Raw genomic sequence first — 24,506 nt, forward strand, 5'->3', positions numbered from 1 at the left:
CCTACCTCAGACACTTAATTACCTGTGTGACCTTGGGCAAGCAGCTTAACCCCATTGCCTTACAAAAACTAAATAAAACAAAATAAAACAAAATAGATTACTATCATCTCTATTTCATTTGGATTAGTCAATTGAAATCATGTAGAATATCACTTTGCAGCTATTTTCTACTAATACATTCCAATACATAATAATTTATATTAAGTTTCTTCCTTAAACTATTCAGAAAGATTGCAATAAAGTATCCTAATGGAGTCTTACTCTAAAATGCTTATTCCATATAATATGGGTATACTAAGCTGAAAGTATTATTATAAGGGTGTATGCGCTAGCTGTGGAGCCTCACTTTAACTCTAGCCTCAGGATTCATGCCATGAGACTGCCTTATAAGTGAAACTGCATTATAATAAAGTCCTTTTGGCACTTCAGTAATGAAACTCCTTTGGACAGAGTCCAGGATGGCTCTACTTTACATTGAAATCAGATCTATAGCGAAGAACATAATGGTTATAATGGCTGGTTTCCAGAGGGATTTCAATGGTAAAAACCTGGCTTTTCTTTACCTTTTTATTTCTTCTGTTCCATTTCTGAAATGTCTTCCCTTTCTTGTACTGATGAATTTTTACCATCTTGTAGAGCTAACTGAAATGCTACCACCTTCATGAAGTCTTTCCTGATTGATAGGAATCTTTCTCCTTGGGCTTCACTTTTTTTTTTCATAGTTTCACTTTTTTTTTTCATAGTTTATTCTACAGTTCCTTATGTTATATTGTAGGACTTGGGAGGTTAATTTTACAATGTATTTGTTATATTTTTTTTAGTTGAATTTATGTTTTATCTTACTGTCATTGTCATTTTCAGTAGAAGTTGACGCTTGGTGACCTGCTATTTGGGATTTTCTTGGCAAAGATGCTGAAGTGGTTTGCTGTTTCTTTCTCTACTTCATTTTACAGATGAGGAATCTGAGGGTTAAGTGACTTACCCAAGGTCACTAGCTAGGCAGTGACTAAGGCCAGATTTCAACTCAAGTCTTCCTGACTCCAGTCCCCTCACTCTATCCACTATACTACCTAGATACTCCTTTTTTCCTCTTAATGAATTGTAAAGTTCATGAAGGCTAAAACTGTCAAATTTTCAAAGCTCCCCCCCTTCCTCCTGCACCACTTCTGGCATACACATAAATACACACAATACTATTGTTGCTGCTCATCCTTCATTCTTATGACCTCAGGAAAGTGATGCCATGACTTGCAAGTGAATTGGATTTAAGTGATAGAGGGCTGTGCAAAGTCACCAACCTCAAGCTCTCTTCCAGAACCATCTGGGTCTAGTGGTAAGATATAGACCAGGTTGACTGGATTTAGATTCGTGGGAGACTCTGGCCCCTCTTCAATTAAGGTCTTTCCTTAATTTGCCTGAATAAATACCCATTCAGTGATTAAGTCTAGGGAAGAAATGAAGCAAAGAATTGGAAATCAAGTAAATGTCCTTCAATTGGGGAATGGCTTAGCAAACTGTGGTACATGTATGTCATGGAATACTATTGTTCTATTAGAAACCAGGAGGGACGGGATTTCAGGGAAGCCTGGAGGGATTTGCATGAACTGATGCTGAGTGAGATGAGCAGAACCAGAAAAACACTGTATACCTTAACAGCAGCATTCCATCAGTGCAACCATCGGGAGCAATTTTGGGCTGTCTGCAAAGGAGAGTGCCATCTGTATCCAGTTAAGGAGCTGTGGAGTTTGAAGTTCAAGGACTATTCCCTTTAATTTAGAAAAAAACCAGATATCTTATTTCTGATCTTGTGACCTCTTAGAATTCTTGTCTCTTCTCTATAAGGGTATGATTTCTCTGTCATCACACCCAATTGGGATCAAGGTACAACACGGAAACAAAGACTGACAGAGTGCTTTCCGTGGGGGGTGGGGGGTGGGGGGGAGGGAAGCAAGATTGGGGGGGAAATTGTAAAACTCAAATAACATCTTTAATAAAAATTAATGAAAAAAAAAAGAATGGCCTCTTACCTAAACAACAAAAAAAAATCAGTCTGGGAGGGGAAGACTCCCAGGTTCCCGACCAAAACAGAAACCGTTACAACTCATTCTGAGGGACAGAAGCCCCACAAATGACCAAGGGAGGTTTGAGCAGGGACTTACTAGGCGGGGAGAGAGGGAAGAAAGGAAAGGTGCAGGCGAGGGAGGGACGAGTTGAGTCACTTCTGCCCACAGGTTGCCGCTCACCAGTGGCTAAAGGGAGCCGGGACAGCAGGAAGTGGCTGCCGCGACAAGCAAGCGCACTGGATTTCGGTGGGGGAGGGCTGTGCGGAGTCATCGGGACCCGGCGGGCTCGGGTCCGGGGCAGCTGCGGACGAGCGGGGCAGCCCCGGGCCCTGCGGGGTCGAGGTGAGAGCTGAGGCGCTCGGCGGCGGTGAGCCCGCGCTCCCGGGCTCCGGGAGCCGGCCCTCGCGTCGCCCTTCGCCCTAGAGGGGCGCCGGGGGCCGTTAGCCCGGGGTGCCAGCCCCCGACATGCGGCGGCCCGAGCCGCGGGGGTGGCTTTCGGCGCCGATGTGGCCGCTCCGGGCTCCATCGCCTTTCCCTCGGCTGGCACACAGGAGCCGGCGGGGCGGCTCCGCGAGGACACGGCCCCGCTGCCGGCCCTGCCCGGCCTGGCTTCCGCCGGCGGCCCAGCGGCCTCGGGGACGCCGGGGGCTCGCCCGGCTCGGCCGCGGCGCCCGCGCCCCCTCCCCGCGCCCCGCCCCTCGGCCGCCCCCGCCCCCGCCCGCCTCTCCGCGGCGCTCGCGCCGGGCCCCGGGGGGGGGGGCGCGCGCTGTCCTTCTGAGCATGCTCAGTGGGCCGGGCCAGCCCCGGGCGCAGCGAGGAAGCGGCTCCGGAGCTCCTGGCGGCGGCGCCGGGCTATGCGGTACGGGCTCGCGTGGCGGCTGCTGCACCCCGCGCACGGCGCCCCCTTCCTCCGCGGCCTCAGCGCTCGCCTCTGCGGGCCGCCTCTGCCTGGGTGAGCGCGGGCCCGCGGGGGCGGGGGGCCGGGCTTCGGGGCTCCGGGGCCCGGCGGGCGGGCCGCGGGCGGGGCGAGGCCGGGCCGGGCCGGGCCGCGCGGGGCCGAGGCCGCGGGCCGGCCGCCTGTGTGACCTAGGGTCGCCGCGGGGGCTATGTCACAAGGCCGGCGCGGGGAGGCCGAGCAGCGCCGCGCCGCGCCGGGCGGCAGAGCGCGGCGACCAGGCGGCGGGGGGCGGCCGAGGGATGCCCCTCCGACGGCGCCGGGGCCGAGCGCTGGAAGGGGAGCCCCCTCCCGCGGACTCTGACTGTGCCCGGGGGGCGAGGACCTGAGCCGAAGAGAAGCAGGTAGGGAGGCGGCGCCGAGGGGCCGGGCCGGGCCGGGCCCCGCCGCCGCTGCCCGCGGGCTCCCGGCTCCAGCGCCGTGACCTGGAACAGACCTAACGCGCGCCCCCGAGCCTCCCGGGCTGCGGCCGAGCAGGCGGCCGGCGCCCCGGACCCGGCGGCTTCGGGCGGGCCTTGGGGGTCGCTGAGCGAGCCTGTGACCGCGGGGGGCGGGGGAGGCCTAGAGGGGGCTGCGCCCTGGCGTCTGGGGGGGGGCGCGAACCCGGTAAGCGTGACCCGACCTGCGGCCGACCCCTCCTCGCCCTCCGGGCTTCGGCGCCCCGCGGGCTCTGCCCGCCCGGAGCCTTCCTGTCATATGACCCTAAGCCCTACGAGAGATTCCCGACCAGCCCAACATTTACCCTGCTTGGCAGGAGGCAGCAGAGGGGGTGGCAGAATCACGAAGGCAGTGCCCATGCCAGTGAGTAACAAGCCGATCTGTGGGATTGCAGAGAGAGTCAGGAGGCCTCGAGACGGGAGTGAGACTTGAATCTGCGCCTCGGGCGAAAGATCAAACTGGATTCCGAAGACTCGTACAAGTATGGAATATCTTTAGGAGACTAGAGCACAGCGTTTGGGGAGTGAAGCTTTTCAGTCAACAAATAGAAAGTCGGGATTATGTTCCAGATAGTTGTCCCAGTCTGTCCTTGACCGGCCTCTGGTCTCATCACCTTTTATATATGTACCATAAATAAAGACACAAGGACATGTGTAGTTGAGAGGGACAGAAAAGACTATGCAGATCACCTGCAGCCCACAGCATTCTCAAACCATATTCACATGTATGTAATTAGGAAATATTTAATAAAATAAAAATTCAATAAAACAAGATAACGTTATATTTTAAAAGTAAGTTGATGTGCAGTCTAAAGAGATTCTTACCTATGGTTTGTTTAGGACCCCCCATTTCTATTTGAGTGTTATAGGTGGTAGCATTTGAGCAGAGTTTTGAAGACTCTTAAGAGGTGGAGGTGAGGAGTCAATGCAAGGATAAGGAAACTGATCATATGGAGAGTTTGCTGTATGTGGGAATCAGTAAAAAGGCCAGTGTGGCTGTACCATAGTGGAGTATATAGTGGGAGCATAGTGAATGTTGTGAAGGAAGCCCTTGCTCTTGTGCAGAAGGAGTTGGATGAAAAAAATGGAAGAAGACCTTGAATGCTTAGCAGAGAACCTTGCTCCTTATCTTCTAGGCAGTTATGAAAATTTTGGAACATGGAAGTGGGGCTCTAAGTGATATTTTTGGAAAATTCAGCTGGTGACATTGTGGAAGAGCCATTCAGATGGTTGGGAACAGTCTGGAGGGCACCTCCATGAAGATTTTACACCTATTTTCCTTGTCCATCTCTGTTTCTATTTTCAACCCATATAATCCTTCAGCGCTTTGGTATTTGTACTGGCAAGTAATATCAGATTGCCACGTGACAATTTTGATTGTTTTACTCTTTGTTATTAATATCACATCTTTCCAATTAAACCAGAGACTAATTGAGGAAGAGAATATATCTTATACTTTATTTCTCTCTGTGCAGTATACTTGGCACCTTGCACATGATTTATACTCATACTAAATATTAATGAGAGGAGAAATCTTTAGAACTTAATTTTGCAACTCTGAGGTGAGTTTAGTATGCTCATCTTTTTCACAGATGCTGCAATAGATCTTTACATCAGTTTTTAAGTTCTGAAAGAAGAGAGTACATTTTTATTTTTTCTCCATGACTGCTTGAACCCTGGTTAGTGCATTATCAGTCAGCAGATAGAAAATCTAGATAGATTTTTTTTTTCAACAAAGCACATGTTGTTCTTTAGTCACCTCATTGTAGCAGCAGTACATACTTCTTTCCCTTTTAGGCAACCTATTATGTTCTTTGTTCATGGTAAAGTTACATTGTATTTAAATTTAAATGTTACTGTAAATATTCAGATTACTCCAAAAAGTCAATCAAGGATCCTTTTTTTTCCCCCCACAAAACCTGCAGCTTTTTCTTTATTGAGTTCAGGTTTTCCTTTTTTTGGTGATACTTTGAAAGTATTTTGGCAGTTCTGCAAGGGTTAAAGAATAAAATGAAAGTGTATGTGAGTGTATATGTGTGTGTTCAGTTTTTCTTATCTTTGATGACTGATATTTTGTCAGTTCATCTTTTTGTCTACCATGTCAAGAGATTAGATATCAGTGCATTTCACAGAGCTTTATGTTTAAAGGCAACTGGGTGGAACAGTGGATACAGCGCCAGGCCTGAAATCAGGAAGACTCATCTTCCTGACTTCAGATTTGGCCTCAAATGACCTTGGAGAGCAAATCACTTAATCCAGTTTGCCTCAGTTTCCTTATCTGTAAAATGAGCTGAAGAAGAAATAGCAAACCAGTCCAATATCTGCCAAGAAAACCCCAAATGAGGGTCAGACACAGCTGAAAAAAAATAACTGACCAACAAGAAAGAAGTTTAACTACTTCAAATTTTGAAGTTTATTGCATCTTTTCTCTTTCTGGTCTAAATTTGAATTAGAAAATTATGGATTCAAATTCCACCTCATATACTGAATATGTGTCTTGGCTAAGTTACTGAAGCTCCCTGAGTCTCATTTTCTTCATCTGTAAAATGAGGGTGTTGAACTATTCCATAACTTCTAAGGTCTCTCCTGGCTCTAAATTTATAATACTTTGAAAAAATGGGATGCTGAGAATGGCTTGTACTTGGAAAGGAGCAAGTAGTTACCTTTTACTTTCCACTGGAAGTGTGATGCTTGGAGCTCTGGGGTCAGATTCTACAGGAAATTCTACATAATGCTACAGGAACCAGATTAAAATGTATTGAGAAATGTTTAACAAAATAAATAAAAATATAATACAGCATAGGTAATGCTAATTTGTGGTTTTCCAAGTCAGTAAGTATCTTCAAAGATATTTTTAGTTTGAAAACACTGCTCTACATGGCATTAATAGAAGAAATGAAGTTCAGAATTTCAAGTTCTTTATCCAAGGGCTAAATCCCAAAATACAATATCTAAAATAGGAGTGAAGGAGATCAATGAGTCTTATCTTCCAGATGGTTATTGATAACTGATTGAGGATTTTATTAGCATGCCTTATGTAAAGCTTCCCTAATTTTTTATTCAAGGTGTTAGCAATCCTGTTAATCATCCTGGGACACTGATGAGAATGAGTTTTAGATTACAACTTGAGGGTAAGAAAAGAATAAACCAAACTGTGGTTGTAAACACAGTACACAGATCCAGCAGTGAAAAATGTTAATGGTCATTTGAGAAATATTTTCAATTGGAACATGAATTAAGGTTTGTAAAACACCCCACACTTTGTCAGCTAGGTGGCGTAGTGGATAGAGTACCTGCCCTGAAGTCAGGAGGACCTAAGTTCAAATTCGGCCTCAGACACTTAATAATTACCTAGTTGTGTGACTTTGGGCAAGCCACTTAACCCCATTGCCTTGTAAAAACAAAAACAAAAAACACCTCAGACTTCTTTTTTTTTTTCTTTATTTATTTTGAATTTTACAATTTTTCCCCTAATCTCGCTCCACCCCCCAGTCTATTAGTTTTTCCATTGTTTCCATGGTATACATTGATCTAAGTTGAATGTGATGAGAGAGAAATCATATCCTTAAGGAAAAAAGTATAAGAGATAGCAAAATTACATAATAAGATAACCATTTTTTTAAAATTAAAGGTAACAGTCTTTGTCCAAACTACACAATTCTTTCTCTGGATACAGATGGTATTCTCCATTGCAGATATCCCAAAATGGTGCCTGATTGTTGCACTGATGGAATCATCAACCCCATGTTACTGTTAGGGTATATAATGTTCTGGTTCTGCTCATCTCCTTCAGCATCAGTTCATACAAATACTTCTAGGCTTCCCTGAATCTATTCCATCACATACTTATACCACAGTTTATTAAGCCATTCCCCAGTTGAAGGACATTTACTTGATTTCCAATTCTTTGCCACCACAAACAGGGTTCCTATGGGTATTTTTGTACAAGTGATGTTTGTACCCTTTTTCATCATCTCTTCAGGGTATTGACCCAGTAGTGGTATTACTGGATCAAAGGATATGCACATTTTTTTGTTGCCCTTTGCATAATTCAAATTGCTCTCCAGAAAGTCAGGATGAGTTCACAGCTCCACCAACAATGTATTAATGTCCCAGATTTCCCACATCCCTTCCAACATTGATCATTGTCCTTTCTGGGCATGTTGGCCAATCTGAGAGGAAACACCTCACACTTCTAAAGCTGTAACCACCAGTCTCAGCCGGTTAGTAAACATTTATTGAATATATTGAATATCTACTTATGTGTGCTGAACTGAGTGCTGAGAATATAAAGATTAAAGATAGTCTTCTCTCAAGGACCTCATAGCTTAATGAGCATTGAGACAACAGGCAAACAACTATATATAAATATGATATGTGAAGGATCAGTTGGAGGTAATCAACAGAGGAAGGTTCTTGACTTAAGGCTTCTTGTGGAAGGTTAGCTTTTCATTGGAACTTAGAAGTCAGAGATAAAAATGGAGAGCATTTCTAGGCTTGTGGGACAGCTAGTGAAAATGCCACCAGGTTTCAAAATGAAAACTTTGGGTACATCTTAAAATAGTCTTCTAATGTTTAATTCTTTCAGGTTTAGATTGTTTTTAAGGAGGAGGAAAATCAGGAGAGATCAAGCTTTCAGGATGGATTAAATTTATAAAGGTTGCTTGTTCAAATTGTGGGTCCTAGCCCAACTTCCCTTTTTTCCAATTTCTTTACTTACATTTAACTCACATTTGAGGGCAATTTAAGATTTAGATAGTTCTTCCTAGCAGTTCTGTGAGTTTGGTCGTTAAAAGGATTCTTCCTATTTGACAGATGAGAAGAAGGAATCAAGAGGTCAAATGTTCTGCTCAGGCATATTGGTAGGTCAAATTCCAATCATTTGCTGAACTTAGTCATTCCTTTTTTTTTTTTTGTAAAGTTTTTGCAAGGCAGTGGGGTTAAGGCCACACAGCTAGGTAATTATTAAGTGTCTGAGGCTGGATTTGAACTCAGGTACTCCTGACTCCAAGGTGGTGCTGGTGCTCTATCCACTGATCCACCTAGCTGCCCCCCCAACTTAGTCATTCTTAATAAAGTTTGTTTGTTTGCTTAGCACAGTGCCTGCATCTATTAGACAAATACTAGGTGACTAACTGAATTATATGGGACTTAATCATAGATTGTTGTATGTTATTTGTCTCCTTGTAGGCAGGACTGACTTAGGCTTTTTTGTTTTTCTTCTAGCACCTCCAACTAGGCTCCCAAGTTGACAGGTTGGGCCCCACTTGCTTTGTTAGAGGGAGTTCCTTCATTTGAAGTTCCTTAGAAAAATGAAATTCTAGGGCTGGGGTTTCTCCCTTTCCCATTCCCATCTACCCCACTCCTAAAATGAGCAACCCAAGGAATTACACTTGTATACACGAAATGTTAAAAAAGAGATAGTGTGATCTGGTGGAAAGAATACTAGATTTAGAATCGCAGAGCCAGAGCTCAAATCCCATTTGTTGCCCCCTTACTACCTGTGTGACCTTGAGCAAGTTTAGAGCTTAGAATCATACTTTCAAAGTGCTAAATTTGGAGTCAGAATAACCTTACCTTTCTAACCCTTTCGGTAGAGGTACATAGAGTAAATGATCTCTGAGGCTTCTTCCAGTTCTATGATTCCATGGTTCTAATTGATTTCATTGTTCATACAGCCAAAAAATGATTTAATTGGAGCCTGGTTTCTTGTAGAATTTTGCTTTGGTTGAACTCTGTTCTATATATATTTCTATGAATAGAGGTCCTTTTAGGATTTGCTATAGGATGAACTTGCCAATATGACTTTGTGGTGGAACCAATTATTGTCATGATTTTTTTTTTAGGTTTTTGCAAGGCAAATGGGGTTAAGTGGCTTGCCCAAGGCCACACAGCTAGGTAACTATTAAGTGTCTGAGGCCGGATTTGAACTCAGGTACTCCTGACTTCAGGGCTGGTGCTCTAAACACTGCGCCACCTAGCCTCCCCATTGTCATGATTTTTAAAGAACTGAGTGATATATACTAAACAGTCCTTTTTGACAATTCACATGATAAATATTCAATATTTATAACAATTACCTAGTTGCTCACACAAACTTATCTTTTATAGAAACAAAATTTCCTTTGTAGTATTTTAGCTATATAGTCTTGGCATAATTCATTTCATAAGAAAATATTCATATGAAATTTTTAAAAAGAATTAGTTTCTTCAAAAGTAGTTACAAGTTGAAAATCATAAAGCGTGCTGACATGTAAAGGAAGGGTAAACTGTATATGAGACAATTTCAGAACTGTCCTGGCACCGTGAAGATTACTTTTGGTCTTTGCAGTTAACCCCCCCCCAACCTTAGTCATTTAAAATATGATTACATTTTTTTTTAAAGAACAATATATATTTTATTTTTTAAAGAAATAAATTCTTACAAGAGTAATAACCCATGTGGGGCATCTCTTGGACTCAGGTATCCTAAGGTATGGTAGAATGAAAGTATACCCATTAAGTCTCTGACAGTATTATAGGGAGCCCTGTGGGCTGAAGTACAGGAGGTTGCCTAAGGAAGGACAACCAACCCTAGAAAGTTAAGCAGGTCAGAAGAGAGAAAGAGAAATTTGATTCATTTGAAGAATTACATTAAACATTAATAATATATGTCAAATGGTTTGCAAATCTTAAAGCATTATATAAATGTCACTTATTTCACATATTCTACATCCAGATGGGAATTTCTATTAAATTAAAATACTTACAACTAATCATTTATAAAATGAATAGGTTGAATGAGACTGTCACTAGGATTCCTAAAGTACTGTTTCCCATTGTTGTGAAGGAAAAGACATTTAAGAGAATCTGCTTTAGAGACTTCGCTTATTTTAGAAATTATTAAATGGGAAAAACAGTATGGAATGCCCATTTTATCTTTGTGTTAGTTTCCCCCCCCCCCTTTTTAGTGCAAAAATTTTTTTTTGCTGTTTTATTGGCTTAGCTTCCTCTTCTGTGAAAGGAGGGGTTGTACTAGATAATAGTTATTTAGGGTTGCTTCCAACTCTGATGAACCTGGCCAAGTCATTTAATTTCTCAGTACTCATTTTCTTCACCTCTAAAATGAGAGATTTGGTTTAACCTCAAATTTAGTTGCTTCATCTATAAAATGAGAATAATAATAGCACCTATTTCACTGAGTTGAAGTAAGGATCAAATAAAAAAATATGTAAAGCACATTGTAAGCCCTAAAGTACTTTATAAATGCTAACTCATCTGTAGATGACCACTAAGGGCATTTCTAGCTTGAAATATGTGATCTAGCAATTCTGTGAAAAGACATTTATCTAATCCTAGAAATTTAATTAAACCATAACAATTCTAGTTTGCTCCTTAGTACCTCTTCTCCTCTGCCATTTTTCCCCTTCTAGGTTGGAAAAGGGCTTTCCATGTTTATAAAGTTTTCTTCACTGCCTCCCAGTATCTGACTGCTCTCGGACTCCATTTCCGTTTTGGTCTGCAATTGATTCTATGACCAATATAGGCCATGACCCAGCATTGAAATTTGGTGGGTGTGGAGGGTTGGATTTCATCAGGCAGCATTCTACTTGAATATGTTTCTGTATCAAAGTTTCATAAGATAGGAGCCTCCCTCGGAATTTGTTTATTCCCATTTTTTTTCTACAAAATACAACTAAATATGAAAAAAGTATTTTAGTTATATTAGTCTTTATCGTTAGTGTCCCTTTGTAAAACTTTGTCTCTGTGGTTAAAAAAAATTCTTTGTTTTTAGAATTTTATTTAAAATGTATGGTATGTATAATTATAAAATGAGAGGAAAAACAATCTCATCTTTTATGACTACACCTATATATCAAGGGTAATTGCAAAAACCAAAATAATCGAGTACTTACAGAAATTGCTCTAAAATTGCCGATGTCCTTGTGCAATAAGAAGGTACTCAGTTGCTACCTTCTGAAGTAGGTGGAGCTGTAAACCTTAAATAAACAGGGAGATTAATGTCACCCATCCAGATTCAGTAGTTATTCAGAGTCAACAGGAAATAGAATTTGAAAAAGGTAAATGAAAATAGACTGGGTCTTAGAACAGATGGATGTATCAGGGTAGAAAAATAATGAGATCCAGTCTGATCAAACTCATAATATCCCATCTTTGGTCAGATTAGAGAAGAATGGTACACACAGACATGAGGAGGGAGACCTGCCTATATCTAGAACTGAGAATTAGGTCTTAGGTGAAGAGGTAGATGATTGGGCAGAAACTATATTACAGAGACTACATTGTATCAGAAACATAAATGAATATAGATATTTTTGTATCCTGTATCTTTTTTCTGTCATCCCTTTTACCCTCTCAAAATATTGGTACATAGATCTGAGCACTAAGCTTTATTTCATCTATTGTCTACAAAATTTAAGGATATGAGAAAAATCTGTTAAGCTGAACAAGTTACATAATTTCTTCAGACCTTAATTTACTGATTTTTGAAATAAAGGGAGCCAGACTACATAGGTTCTAAAGACTTCCAGCTCTAAAACCTTTGATCCTGAGTACTCATAAATGAAGTATTAAATGAAAATGAATTAGCTCTTCCCCTTCCCAATTTCCCTCAGCAAGTAGGGAGTATTTTAGGCAGTTGTATGGAAGAGCAGCCTCACTTAGACAGTGACTTCAGATGTGCTGCATTCTTAGGAAAAACCCTTTATCTATTAGCTTTGAAGTTTCTGTCTATTTTGGTCTATCTAGTATCTGAGAACATAAGAATTGAAAGAAACCTAGAAGAAATCTAGTTTAACATACTATACAGTGTGGGATTTTTTTTCTGTGTAGCAGGAGTTCTTTTATTTTCCTCTCTATTTTTTTCCCCAATTACATGTAAAGATAGTTTTAAGAATTCAATTTTCTTGGGGCGGCTAGGTGGCTCAGTGAATAGAGCACTGGCCTTGGAGTCAGGAGTACCTGGGTTCAAATCCGACCTCAGACACTTAATTACCTAGCCGTGTGGCCTTGGCCAAGCCACTTAACTCCATTGCTTTGGGGGAAAAAATCTAAAAAAATTTTTAAAAATTCGATTTTTTGGTAAGATTTTGAATTACAGATTTTTCTTGCTCCTTCTCTTCCTTCCCCCTGTCCCTTGACAGCAAGGAATCTGATATGTTATTTATACATGTACAACTATGTTAAACATATTTCCATATTAGTCATGTTGTGAAAGAAGAATGTGAACAAAAGAGAAAAAAACCACGAGAGGGGGGAAAAAAACCATAAAAGAAACTTAAAAAAAGAAAATAGTGTGCTTTGTTCTGTGTTCAGACTCCATAGATCTCTTCTCTGGATGTGAATGTCATTTTCCATCACAAGTCTTTTTAGAACTGTCTTTGATCATTGTTCTATGTAGCAGGGATTCCTAACCTTTTTCTCTGTCCAGGGGACTCCTGTTAGAACCCTCCTTAGAATCATGTTTTTAAAAAACATGACATAAAATATATAAGATTACAAAGAAACTAAAGGTTAGTGAAAATGTAGACGTAATTTTGCTCTTCTATCCAAGTTTATGACCCCTAGGTTAAGAACCCCTGCTCTCCAGTCTCCCTAGCAGATCCAATTTTCTTTTAAAGTACTTTAATCATTAATCAGGAAGTTTCCCAAAGCAGCCAATTCATAATTGTATTTATTAAACCAACTTAATAGCATAGTAGATAGAGTGCTAAACATGGAGTCCAAAAAGCCAGAGTTCAATTTTGACTTGTTATACTTTTTGTGTGTCCCTGGACAAGTCATTTAACATCTATTTGCCTCTGTTTGCACAACTGTTAATTGGGGATAATAGCATCTAATGTCCAGAGTTGCTTTGGTGAGAAAATGAAATATCTGTGCTTTATGAACTTTCAAGTGGTATATATGCTAGGCATTCTTAATTTTTCAAAAAGTTTCTGTCCAGCCAGAGTATACTTTTGATTTCCACTCATTGGCTTTTGTTTACTGTGATCATGGAATTGCTAGGGCATTGCCTTATAGCCCCTCAGATATGTGAAGAATTAGGAGCCCATTCAGGTATAGATAGAGGTAGTGTTTTTGTAACATTCTTATAAAGATGAAAAGTCAAGTTTACAAACATTTATTATGTGCCAAGCCCTGTCCTTAAGCATGAGACTAGAAAGGCAAAAATCTTTCCTCAGGTCAGCTAAGTGGCACAGTGAATAGAACACCGATCCTGGAGTCAGGAGGATCTGAGTTCAAATCCTGTATCAGATACTTAATAATTACCTAGCAGTGTGACCTTGGGCAAGTCACTTAACCCCATTGCCCCACCAAAAAAAATTCTGTCCTCAAGAAGTTCACAATCTAATGTAGAGGAAACAAAGGCAAACAACTTTGGACCCAAAAATGATGCTGATAAGATACAGTGGAGATAATTATGAAGGTGAAGGCACTTCCATGAAGGGAAGGAGCAGTGGTTTCCTGTAGGAATGCAGTTTTACCTGGGATCTGAAGGACATCCAGACTCCGGGATGAGAAGGCAAGGCCTGGGTGAGAGGAATATGGGAATAGTCAGTGAAAATGGAGAGTCTTGTTTGGGAAACTGCAAAGGAGCCAGGGTTCCTGAATTGTAGAGGTTGTGAAAAAGAGTAAGGTCAGGTTATGAAAGGCTTTAAAGAAGGTTTCATGTTTGATGGAAAAGGTAATAGAAAACTATGGAAATTTATTGAATTAGGGATACATCAGACAATTTACACTTCAGGAAAAATTTCTCAAGCAAACCACACTAATGTTTCAAAGTTGTAATTATTTTGATGGATTCAGTTAGATTTCTTAAAATCTGTAAACAAGGAGAGAATGAAAGATGTATCTGAGCTTTCCAAAGCTCCTGAAGGAATTTTTTTTTTCCCTCTGGAATTAGAAAAAAATTAGAGTATAAAATAGGCTATTTCCAGTCTTAAGCCAGACCACATGATGTTAGTAGGCCTGTGAAAAAAATATTGATTATAGTTCCATTCTGTAATTCATCTACTCTGTACCTGAAACAGTTTTTGCAATTTCATTTGGAAATTCCACCAGCTGTGACAGGTTGGTTTCTTAATGGAGCCAACCAAATCTTCACAAAGGAAAAACCAGACATAATAAATTAGCTTGTGTCAGTATTTTTAATGTTCATTTTTGAATAGATTCACCTAGTTGTGGAGGTAGTGGGTTATTTTTTTAGATCAGTCTTTGGATGAACTTTAGCTCATTAATTTTTGAGGGGAGGGGGATCATGAAAACTACCCCCTTTTTAAAGCACTTAGTTGTCATTTATTGAAGAGATGTCATTCATCGTGCCCTCTGATTGAAATCAGTCAGTGCTGAAAGTTGTATTTTTAGAGTACAGAGAGCATCTGGGAAAAAACAGTACTATGGCTATATGTCCTTTTGTCACTGCTGCCTTGTACATAGTTGGATCTCAACAGTTGTTTATAATAATGAGAAGATAGGAACTTTGTTTTTCCATTATAAGGATAGAAATAAATTTAGTATTAAGAGCCACCTTTGAATTTAGTACTGTGCTGGATGCAGAGGACAGTTAAAAAAAATTACAAAACAAGGTTCCTGACCTCACCCTGTTTGGGAAGACAAGGCATAAATCAAACAGCTTTTGAAAATCTATTGAACTAGCCAGAAGAAAAAAATATAAGCTGCTAATTGTGCTGAAACATGGCACTACAGAAAGGTTTCAAGGACTAGAATCAGGGGGAAGAGTACAGAGAAGCAGTGGGAGCTACTGTTTTGCTGGTAGTTGTAGAAATGAGCCAGTACAAAAACTTGGAGAGTGGACTGCTATCTCTGCAGATCTTTTCCTAACTCTGCCTTCTCTTGAGTTCTTTATGCTTGTCCTGATATTTTTCACTCTTATGATCCTCTCTCCTCTTTTCAAACTCAGTAAGTGTTACTTCCCAGCATCACACAGTTTGTAATCATCCTAAGAATGCAGCTGTGAGTGGGTTGAGTTTAGGCCCATCACTCATTCAAGAATATATTATTTGCTTACCTTGTGTCAGATATTATGCTAGGTGTTGTGGATATAAAGATAAAAGCTTTCAAAGAGCTTATTAGTTAGCCAAGGGAGACAGTAGATACAAGAGGAATTTTTATTGGGGGGGGGGGGGTCAGGGGGGAAGAGATTCAAGTAACTATAGGGCACAGGAAACTATAAAAACTATAAAAATTTAAACAACATCTAAACAGGTTGGTTAATACCAGAGCCCCCTTCCAATTAATTTGCTTAGAGGACCAGGCTTTTTATTTTGTATAAACACAATGCATATATATATATATATATATATATATATATATATATATATGAAATATATCATTTGTGTGTATATATATAAATGTATACACATGAACATTATATATTTACACAAATCATGTAGAAAATGAAACATAAATTTTCTTTTATTAAGAATATGGGGGCTGCTAGGTGGTGCAGTGGATAGAGCACCGGCCCTGGAGTCAGGAGTACCTGAGTTTCAAATCTGAACTCAGACACTTAATAATTACCTAGCTGTGTAGCCTTGGGCAAGCCACTTAACCCCATTGCCTTGCAAAAACCTAAAAAGAAAATATGAACCAGCAAGTTCAAATAACTAGATTAACACACAAATATGCTAGTGCTAGGGATTCTCCAGTTTAAATTTCCAGAGGCTTGCTTATATAGCCAGAATAATAGTTTTGGATTCTTATTTAAATTCTCCATTTTAGTGAGCAAGTTCTGTGTTTCTTTGTAAAAGGGAGTGGGATTTAAGCAATTTTAACCAGTTATTCAAGTTGTATATCTCTTTAAAAGATTATTATTTTTGCTAGTAAATCTCATTCATAGCTTTATCTGCTTACCTTCATACAGTAAATGCTATTGCACTTGGGTAGGTACTTGTCCTTGGTATTTGATGATATGACTTGGATATTATGCTTATTATAGTGAGGGCAGTGTTGTGCAAAGACTACCTTTCTCACTGCCTTTTCCAGAACGGTTTTACCCCTTGGCCTGATTTAATAGGAAACAGGAATTGTAGTAAAGGTCTGGATGCTGCTGGGTAGATCACCATTATGGTGACTTTTGTTAACACCTTTATGACAACCCATTATAGTTATCCTGTGTCTCAGTGGTCAGTAAAGTGATTTAATTATTCCACTCTTCTCTGCAGCCATACTCCCCCCTCCCCCTAATCCAAAGACTTTGGTTTCCTGGAAGCTGCTTGGCAGGTCATGGGAATAATGCCATCGATTGCTAGTCAGCATCAACTTATTGGAACCTTCGACTTTCATTTTTGATGCATGGAAATATTCTTGGCAAATGCTTTCACTCTAGTCAGTCTTGAGCACTTGAGATGACAAAAAGCATTAATAAAACCCAGTCTGCCTGTGCAAGGTTTTTTTTTTTTTTAGGTTTTTGCAAGGCAAATGGGGTTAAGTGGCTTGCCCAAGGCCACAGAGCTAGGTAATTATTAAGTGTCTGAGAACGGATTTGAACCCAGGTACTCCTGACTCCAAGACAGGTGCTTTGTCCACTATGCCACTTAGCCTCCCCTATGTGCAAGGTTTTTGAATCAAAGAACCTAGTATTTTTTAAAAAGGGACTTTTTGTTTCCTCTCTTTTTTTTTAAAATGAGGATACTTTTTGTTTTTATGGCAAATATTCAAAATATGAATATTTGTCCTTTTATCTATCTCCAGCATCTCTTCCTTTTTTTTTGAAAATATATAAAAAAGAATAATTAGCAAGATTAACTAACAGATTAACTGTCTAGCAACAATTGTGCAACTTTCCCCAACCTATAATCCCCACCCTTTCCTGTTAAAAGTGTAAGGTGGGGGCGGCTAGGTGGCATAGTGGATAAAGCACTGGCCCTGGAGTCAGGAGTACCTGGGTTCAAATCCGGTCTCAGACACTTAATAATTACCTAGCTGTGTGGCCTTGGGCAAGCCACTTAACCCCATTTGCCTTGCAAAAACCTAAAAAAAAAATGTAAGGTGCATTTTTTCAACTCTTTTTGGTATCAGGTATTATTGTGAATCTTAAGCTACTAATACTAATGATTCCATTGATGCAGAGACACAGTAGGATTTTTGTCAAGTCCATCATTATGAATATGTGATCTTTATTCAGTACTGTAAATATAGGAGGTATAGATGACTTTTGGATGGGTACTGGCATTGAAAATTTATTAAGTGTCTGAGGTCAAATTTGAACTCGGGTCCTCCTGAGTCCAGGTCCGGTGCTCTTTCCACTATACCACCTAGCTGCCCCGAAAATTTGTTTTTTGAATAAACATCTAATATTCTTTTGTTGGAGAGGTAGCATGGTTTCCAGAGGACTGTCTTTGAGGTCAAGTTTTGTTCTGATGAATATTTTATATGTGGTCATAGGTAATCATACTTATTTTCCCAGTGCCAGACAGTTTTGTAAGACTGAGTTCATGTAGAACTTGCCTACTTGCATCCAATAGATGTCAAATTAATCTTTGTTTTTGGACTTTATTTCCCCAGCATTTAGAATATAGTGCCTGGCACATAGATATTTAATAAATGCTGCTTGTTTCTACAGGAAGTTTCCTATACAGATGAAATTATAAAATCTGAACACTATCCCCAAGTCTGCTTTCTAAAAAAATCAGTTTATCTACTTGTATTTTTTTTCTCTGTGATAAAAATATATAATATGAAAATGTATAATATCCTGGACTATATAGCCTAAACTTGAAATATAGTTGTAATTATTTAAGCTTTCAAGTTTTGATTCTTGATTAATGAAACTATCAAGCTTTCTATTGATTTGTTAATGTTTTTTGTGGGTTTTGTTTGAATTTATTAAATATTTTGTGATATTATTTCAATTAATCTTACATAATGAATACAGAATGTTAGGAAGCATTGGTTCATGTGATGGCTAATTGTTTGCTCCATTTTTTCTACCTTATTACTTCTTTGCTCATTTAATATATTTAATCTCCTTTGAAATATTTTATAATCTCACAGATAGAAATGTCAAAACTATCTTAAGAATGTTGATAGGACTATGTATGGCCTTAGTTCTTTCTTCAGACTTAGGTTTGGTAGTGTAGTTGTTTCACTTTGGTAGTAGTCTTAGGGAATGAAATGAAATCCAATGTTGGAATTGAAGCAGCCCAACTCTTACATAGTTAAAACTGCTTATTGGTACTCTCATTTCCTTATGTATATATTCTTTCTTAGTTTTTACAAATTTATCTTGAAGACCTATTTAGTTCTTATTATCTTCTAGATGATACCTCTGTTTTCCTGGGTCTTGGGTTGTAGCAGGGTGGGACAGGACAAAAAAGAATAGGCTTGAGAATATTATTACCTCAGAGTCATTAGATTCTGGGCAGCAAGGAATCATAGCCAACTCTACTGCAGGGGTCATTAACTTGGGGTCATTGAACTTGTTTTCAAAAAATATAAATAATTATTTTGAAAAATATTTTGAATAATCCTATGTATTTTTATTTTTTTGCATTTAAAAATCTGAGAAAAAAGGAATCTGTGAAACAAAGTTTTTGGATTTTTTTAAACTCTGATTTGGTGGTAAAAGGAAGGAAAGAAGAGGTCTGTGGGTTCAAGAAGAATGTGAGATCAGCGTAGATAATAATACATATGTGTGTGTGTGTGTGTATATATATATATATACATACATATATGGAGGGCAGTCCTTTGAATAGTTTGGGTGGGATAGAGTCTTGGGGATAAGTAGAGGCAGGAATCAGGAAGCCCAGGCACATGATTCAGGGATTTAGTATCTAAGTTGAGGATACAGTAGGGTTAAGTAAATAGATCATGAATCTTAAGTCTTCTGGGAACTACTATCAAACAGAATAGATAACCAGAAACAGAAATTATCTTGATGCTTGGTCAGCAACTTCTGATTTGGAGACTCCCTCTATGCCAGAAACAAGGCCAAAATTTGAGTAGAACTAAGCCTACAGGCAGGGATAAATGAACATGCAACTGACTGGAGTAAGTAAATTTAGGATTCTGGGAATCCAGGCAGTTATTAATATTTGACTGCTTGTTTGGTAAGTCTTGAGGGGAAATTTAGTGTTGATTAAAATCTCCAAACCCTCAATTGCTCATGGACTAGTATCTTTGGAAATTAACAGTTAAGTTCAAGATAATCTTGTCTCAAAGGTTTGAGGGCAGCTAAAGAAAAGGGCTTCTATCTCCAGAATTCTTTTAACATTTTAGACTGCCAGTGTTTAGAGTTAAGGTGGGATTTTGTTGTTGTTCACTACTTGGGAGGGACATGTTGATGATTAATGGTAGGGAGGGAATAATTTCTGCATCACTTTGACATTTTGCTGTTACCTGACTGTATTTCCCAATGTCAGTTGCATCATTTCATTTTTTAGTAACAGTTTTGATCTAAAGCAGTATTAAATCTCAAGTGGTGAATTACTATGGAAAACTCCATTTTACATGCAAACTTCAGTTTAAAAAAATCAACATATTTTCTTACTATTAACTTGACTGATATTATTATATTAAACCTGTTCTCTATTTTTTAATGTGGCCAAGAATGTTTATCATTAGTAAGCGTGTATTGAAGACACACCTGTACATGCCTACTTGATGATTATGGCCTATCATTGCTGGACAAGGCCTCTTTTTCTAGATTCTTGTTCAGAAGGGATCAGTACTATCTGGCATCAGTGTGATTCCATTTCTAGGATGACCTTTGGAGGTTGTAAGATTTCACAAGTTTATATAATGAACATATTTCTTTGGAGGAGAAGGAATAATTATGACTTAGTGGGTCTCAGCATTTTCTATCCACAAACCACTATAACTTGATGAAAAACTCTATCATGTCACTTATATCCTGAGACAGAGTCCTTTGAATCCATTCCTCTCTCATCTACTTCACCTTTGTCATTCAGGGACAGGAAAGGAAAGAAAACATAGGGTTTTTTTGGGGGGGGGGGGCATAGAAAACTGTCAAAGTTGATCTCCAGTAAGATTTTCCATTCCTTCTTTCTCTTTCCCTTTACCTATAGGCAGCTTTCCTTTTCTCAGGACAATGGACTTCATCTATAACAGTGGTCCTGTAAATTGTTTTGTGCTTCCCTGCTTTTGGTCATTTAGAAGAGAAGGAGAGAGTGCAATGAATGTGTCCACTAGTCTTGACCTCAGGATACCTGTTGGACTCCTTGCTCTGATGCTTAGTATGACAGTGGGCCTGTGGGGAACCAGTCATTGTACAACTCTGAACCTCAGTGTTTTCATCTATAAAATGAGGATACTTATGAGATATACTTGAAAAACCTTGCAAAAATACTATGTGTATTCGAGTTGTTATACTGTCTTTTACTATATTAGGTAGCAAACTACTAAATATCCATTGAATTTAGGAATAATTTCTTGACTACATTGAAAACCCTGTGGATCATCGTTTGTGTTGTTTAAAGAAAGTCTTCTAGCTTCATCAGGAGGAAGGATCAATTTGTAAAATGATCACTTTTGTTCATTTGCCTAAATGTTCACTGTTGATTTTATATTCTTTTCAGTACTAGTATTGGCAGGCTCTACACAATTGATCTAATAATAAGGTAAAATCACAAGTCACTTTGACATATACACAGAGACTTTACAAAAATAAGTGAATTGGGGAACATTTACAGGTCATGATGGCACATACCTTTATTCCCAGCTCCTGGGGAGGCCAAGGCTGTCAGCTCTCTCAGGATTTCTAAGCTTCAATGCAGAGGCCAACACTGTCTGTCATCAGTATGGTGAGCCTCCAAGAATGAAGCCACTAGGTTGTCTTAGAGAGCAAACAGACCCAGGTCAGAAATGGAGCTAATCAAACCTCCTATGCTGACTATCCCTGCACTTCCAGCCTGAGTAAAACAGGAAGGATCCAATAGTTAAAAAAAAAATAATGTTATTGTGGGACATTCATACATTTTGCAAATGGTTTTCTCCTAAAAAAAGGCACCATATATTTCCTTTATCTGTCCTATAATTTCTTTTTCTGAGGTTTTGTAGGTTGCTGAGGATTATTGAAAACAACCATTTTGCCATCTTGTTGGTCACATAATATCCCTCTCAGTTTTTTAAACAGAAGGACCCTGAAGGTATTTAGATATTTTATATTATAAACTACTCAACAGAAAGCAAGATAGACCAATTAAAAACACTTGAACTATTAAAAGTCAGTACAAAGCCAATAAAAAATGTAGCATTTCAGAAATCATAGTAACATCACTAGAAAATAGAATTTTATAAAATTCCAAATTATAGACAACTATAGGACTGCATCTGGATTGCATAAAGTGAGTATTTGCATTAAAAAGTTTCAGATAAGTGCTTAATAGAAATATTTTATCAGTGTTCTAGACTTAACATTAATTTTATTGAGTAATTAAAGGTTTTTGAACCACATTAATCCTGCTATGGGGTTTGATGATTCTTTTTTATGATGATTTCTGTCTTACAGAATAGGAAATTTATACTGTGGTGATGATCATCACATATATTCTTGTTTCTACCTCCTTTTCAGCCACTAGCTGCTTTGGAAGTAGTCAACTATATTACAATGAAGAAAGGATTTATTATATTGATGCTGCATTGTTCTGATGAGACTGCTATGTATGCACTGTTTCTGTGATAGTACAAAAGTAATGGTCTGCCATCTTAATTATCTAAATAGAAGAGACTTAAATTAGACTTTGTAAATGTCAAAGTGATGAGAATCACAAAATGTTACGCTCGAAAGGAACCTTAGAGCTTAATTCTGTCCAACTCCCCAGGTTTATCAAGGAAGCAAAAATTCATAGAGATGAAGAGCTTTGCCTTCCTGCTCGCACAACCAATGAGCAGCCAGATTGGAGCTCAGGTTCAAGCCTTCTGAAGTCAGTGCTCTTTCCCTTATGGAATACAGCTTTCTCTGGCCTCTGGCAGAAATTTGGTAGGGAAAATTAATCCCCAAATTTTATTGATTAAAAAAAAGCGATTATGTTCTTCAGGAAAATGTCAACTTGGCATGAAAGTTTTAAAGTTTCATATTTATAAAGTTTCATATTTCATATTTATATTATTGCTTATTTTTAGTCTTTAATTTCAAATGTCCAAATATACAACTATAATTCATGAGAAGTGGCATGGACAGAGTTGGGGAAGAACCATCATGGAAACCTGTACTGTTGTAGAGCTTGTTCAGCTGTAGCATTCTTTGATTCTAAGTCACATTTATTTAAATTCTTAACAGCATTTTAATGTGTGCAAAAATTGATCTAGAAAGCAGAGCAATAGAACACTAAAAGATGATAGTGGTGCATTTTAAAGTTTTCAGTGCACTTTGGTCTATTAAAGATTCTGCTAGTGCCTATAAATGATTTTGCATGTGACATCCTGAATTTGAATACTTTTTAAAGAAAGTATTTCTTTAAGAACTAGGTTTTCTACTTTGACTTCCTTAAGCACTTAAAGCTTGTTTTGTCAGGTAACCAGTTTTTGGAGTACCCTTGTTCTTTTAAAATGTCATTAGTGAAGGCTTTTTGTTTATTGCTTATAAGTGGCTTAGATGAGTCAGGTGATCACATGAGATCATAAATACTCAGGAGGCGCCAAGCTGTTGGTGAGTTAGTTCATCAGAGGAGGCTTCAGAAGCCTTATTCCTTTCCTTCTTCCTTTATTCCAGAAGGTATGAATTCAATTGCTTTGTGAAGTGTAGATAGATATTTGATACAGGGAAAACAGAGGAAGTGTTGGATTGTTGGTAATGGGTCTTGTTTGACAAATTATTCTTGACAAATTGGTTTGGGGTGGGGGCAGAGGGGACACTATCAAGTTAAAGATGGAGTTCCTAGGCATAGATTTTGATTCTCAAATGTTCTGAGATTAGTTTCTCTTCAAATATGTGGAATCTGTCTCATTGCTATGTGCAAAGTATGTGTGATATTGTGTTTTATGTGATTATAATGACCAAATGTGAATTTCAGCATTAATTGGTTATTTCTCAAGTGATTTATATTGTTGCTCCTGAAGGACTTTGATGACTGTTACAAATAGGCCTAAATCAGAAGAGTTCTCTAAATCTAGAGTTTAGTCATTAAAAAAAAAATGGGTTAGAAAATTAGAAATCAAGAGACAATTGATAAATTAGGATTAGGGAAGGGAGAGAGCAGATCTTTTTCATGTTTTAAATTTTTTCCCACATTTAACAAAGCAGAAATAGAAATATCTTGTAACAAGATAAGCTTTTCTTCATCTTTTTTAGGAACCACTTTGACTAAATGGATACTCACATTAAAAATGAGGGGAATAAGATGATTTAGAATTCATTGTTTTGTAAATGTTGACTTTAATATCTAGAATCTTTTAAGAAGGTTAAAACAAAAGGTGTAAACTTGGTAGCAGTTTAGCTAGATTGCTTTATGGATGATTGCTTTTGCAATTAACCTCTAATTCTTCCCATTAAACTTTGTTCATTTAAGGTGTATCCTTTATCCAGTTATCATTTGTTGATTGCTGTTTATCTAGGTATTCTGGAGATTCTTGTTCTGTCCTGCCTGGGAAGTCCATGAAGATATATGATTATACTGGTTGTACTAGGCAATTACCATTACTTTGCATAATTGACTTAGCCATTGATTTTTGTCACTGCAGTTTTTATTAGATTTTGATGGCTTATCCCATTGGCACATAAGTTTTATGTTTTTCTGGAGAATTATATTTAATTATATTCTGCTGATCACCAGCAGTAGTATTTCTATATTCTATATTTTGTAAGTGTGTTTTGCCAAGTAGTAATATGGAAATGGTAGCCCTGCAATATAGAAATTTATAATTCTAATAGAAATACTTTTATAAACAGGACATTCTTAATAGAGATCAATATTCTTGGGTTTATTTTTTATTATGTAAATGTGCTTGATATTAATGGGCAAGTCCAAAGAACTACATATACTGAGTAAATACTTTTACCGAACATTTCTTATAAAATCTCATAGAGGTTTTAACCCACAAACTATAATCTTATCCATAAAAGGACAAACA

At 38.7% G+C, this 24,506-nt stretch overlaps 1 protein-coding gene across 5 annotated transcripts in view; it reads left to right on the forward strand.

The window, feature by feature from the left end:
• The first annotated feature begins 2,325 nt into the window (after positions 1–2,325).
• IDE (insulin degrading enzyme) overlaps positions 2,326–24,506 on the forward strand; it is a 97,742-nt gene continuing 75,561 nt past the window's right edge. Inside the window, exons 1-2 of one of the 5 annotated variants that reach the window (XM_074233361.1) lie at positions 3,281–3,362; positions 3,851–3,937. Coding sequence is in view for 1 of the 5 variants with exons in the window: in XM_074233364.1 (XP_074089465.1) it covers positions 2,918–3,015 (98 nt within the window). In the remaining 4 variants the exon portion in view is untranslated. Of the gene's footprint in view, positions 2,406–2,916; positions 3,016–3,203; positions 3,363–3,850; positions 3,938–22,880; positions 23,152–24,506 lie in introns of those variants that run through there. The other 4 variants (XM_074233363.1, XM_074233364.1, XM_074233365.1 and 1 more) reach the window with 4 other exon arrangements.

This window comes from Macrotis lagotis, chromosome 4, assembly GCF_037893015.1.
Source record: "Macrotis lagotis isolate mMagLag1 chromosome 4, bilby.v1.9.chrom.fasta, whole genome shotgun sequence".
Taxonomy (NCBI): domain Eukaryota; kingdom Metazoa; phylum Chordata; class Mammalia; order Peramelemorphia; family Peramelidae; genus Macrotis; species Macrotis lagotis.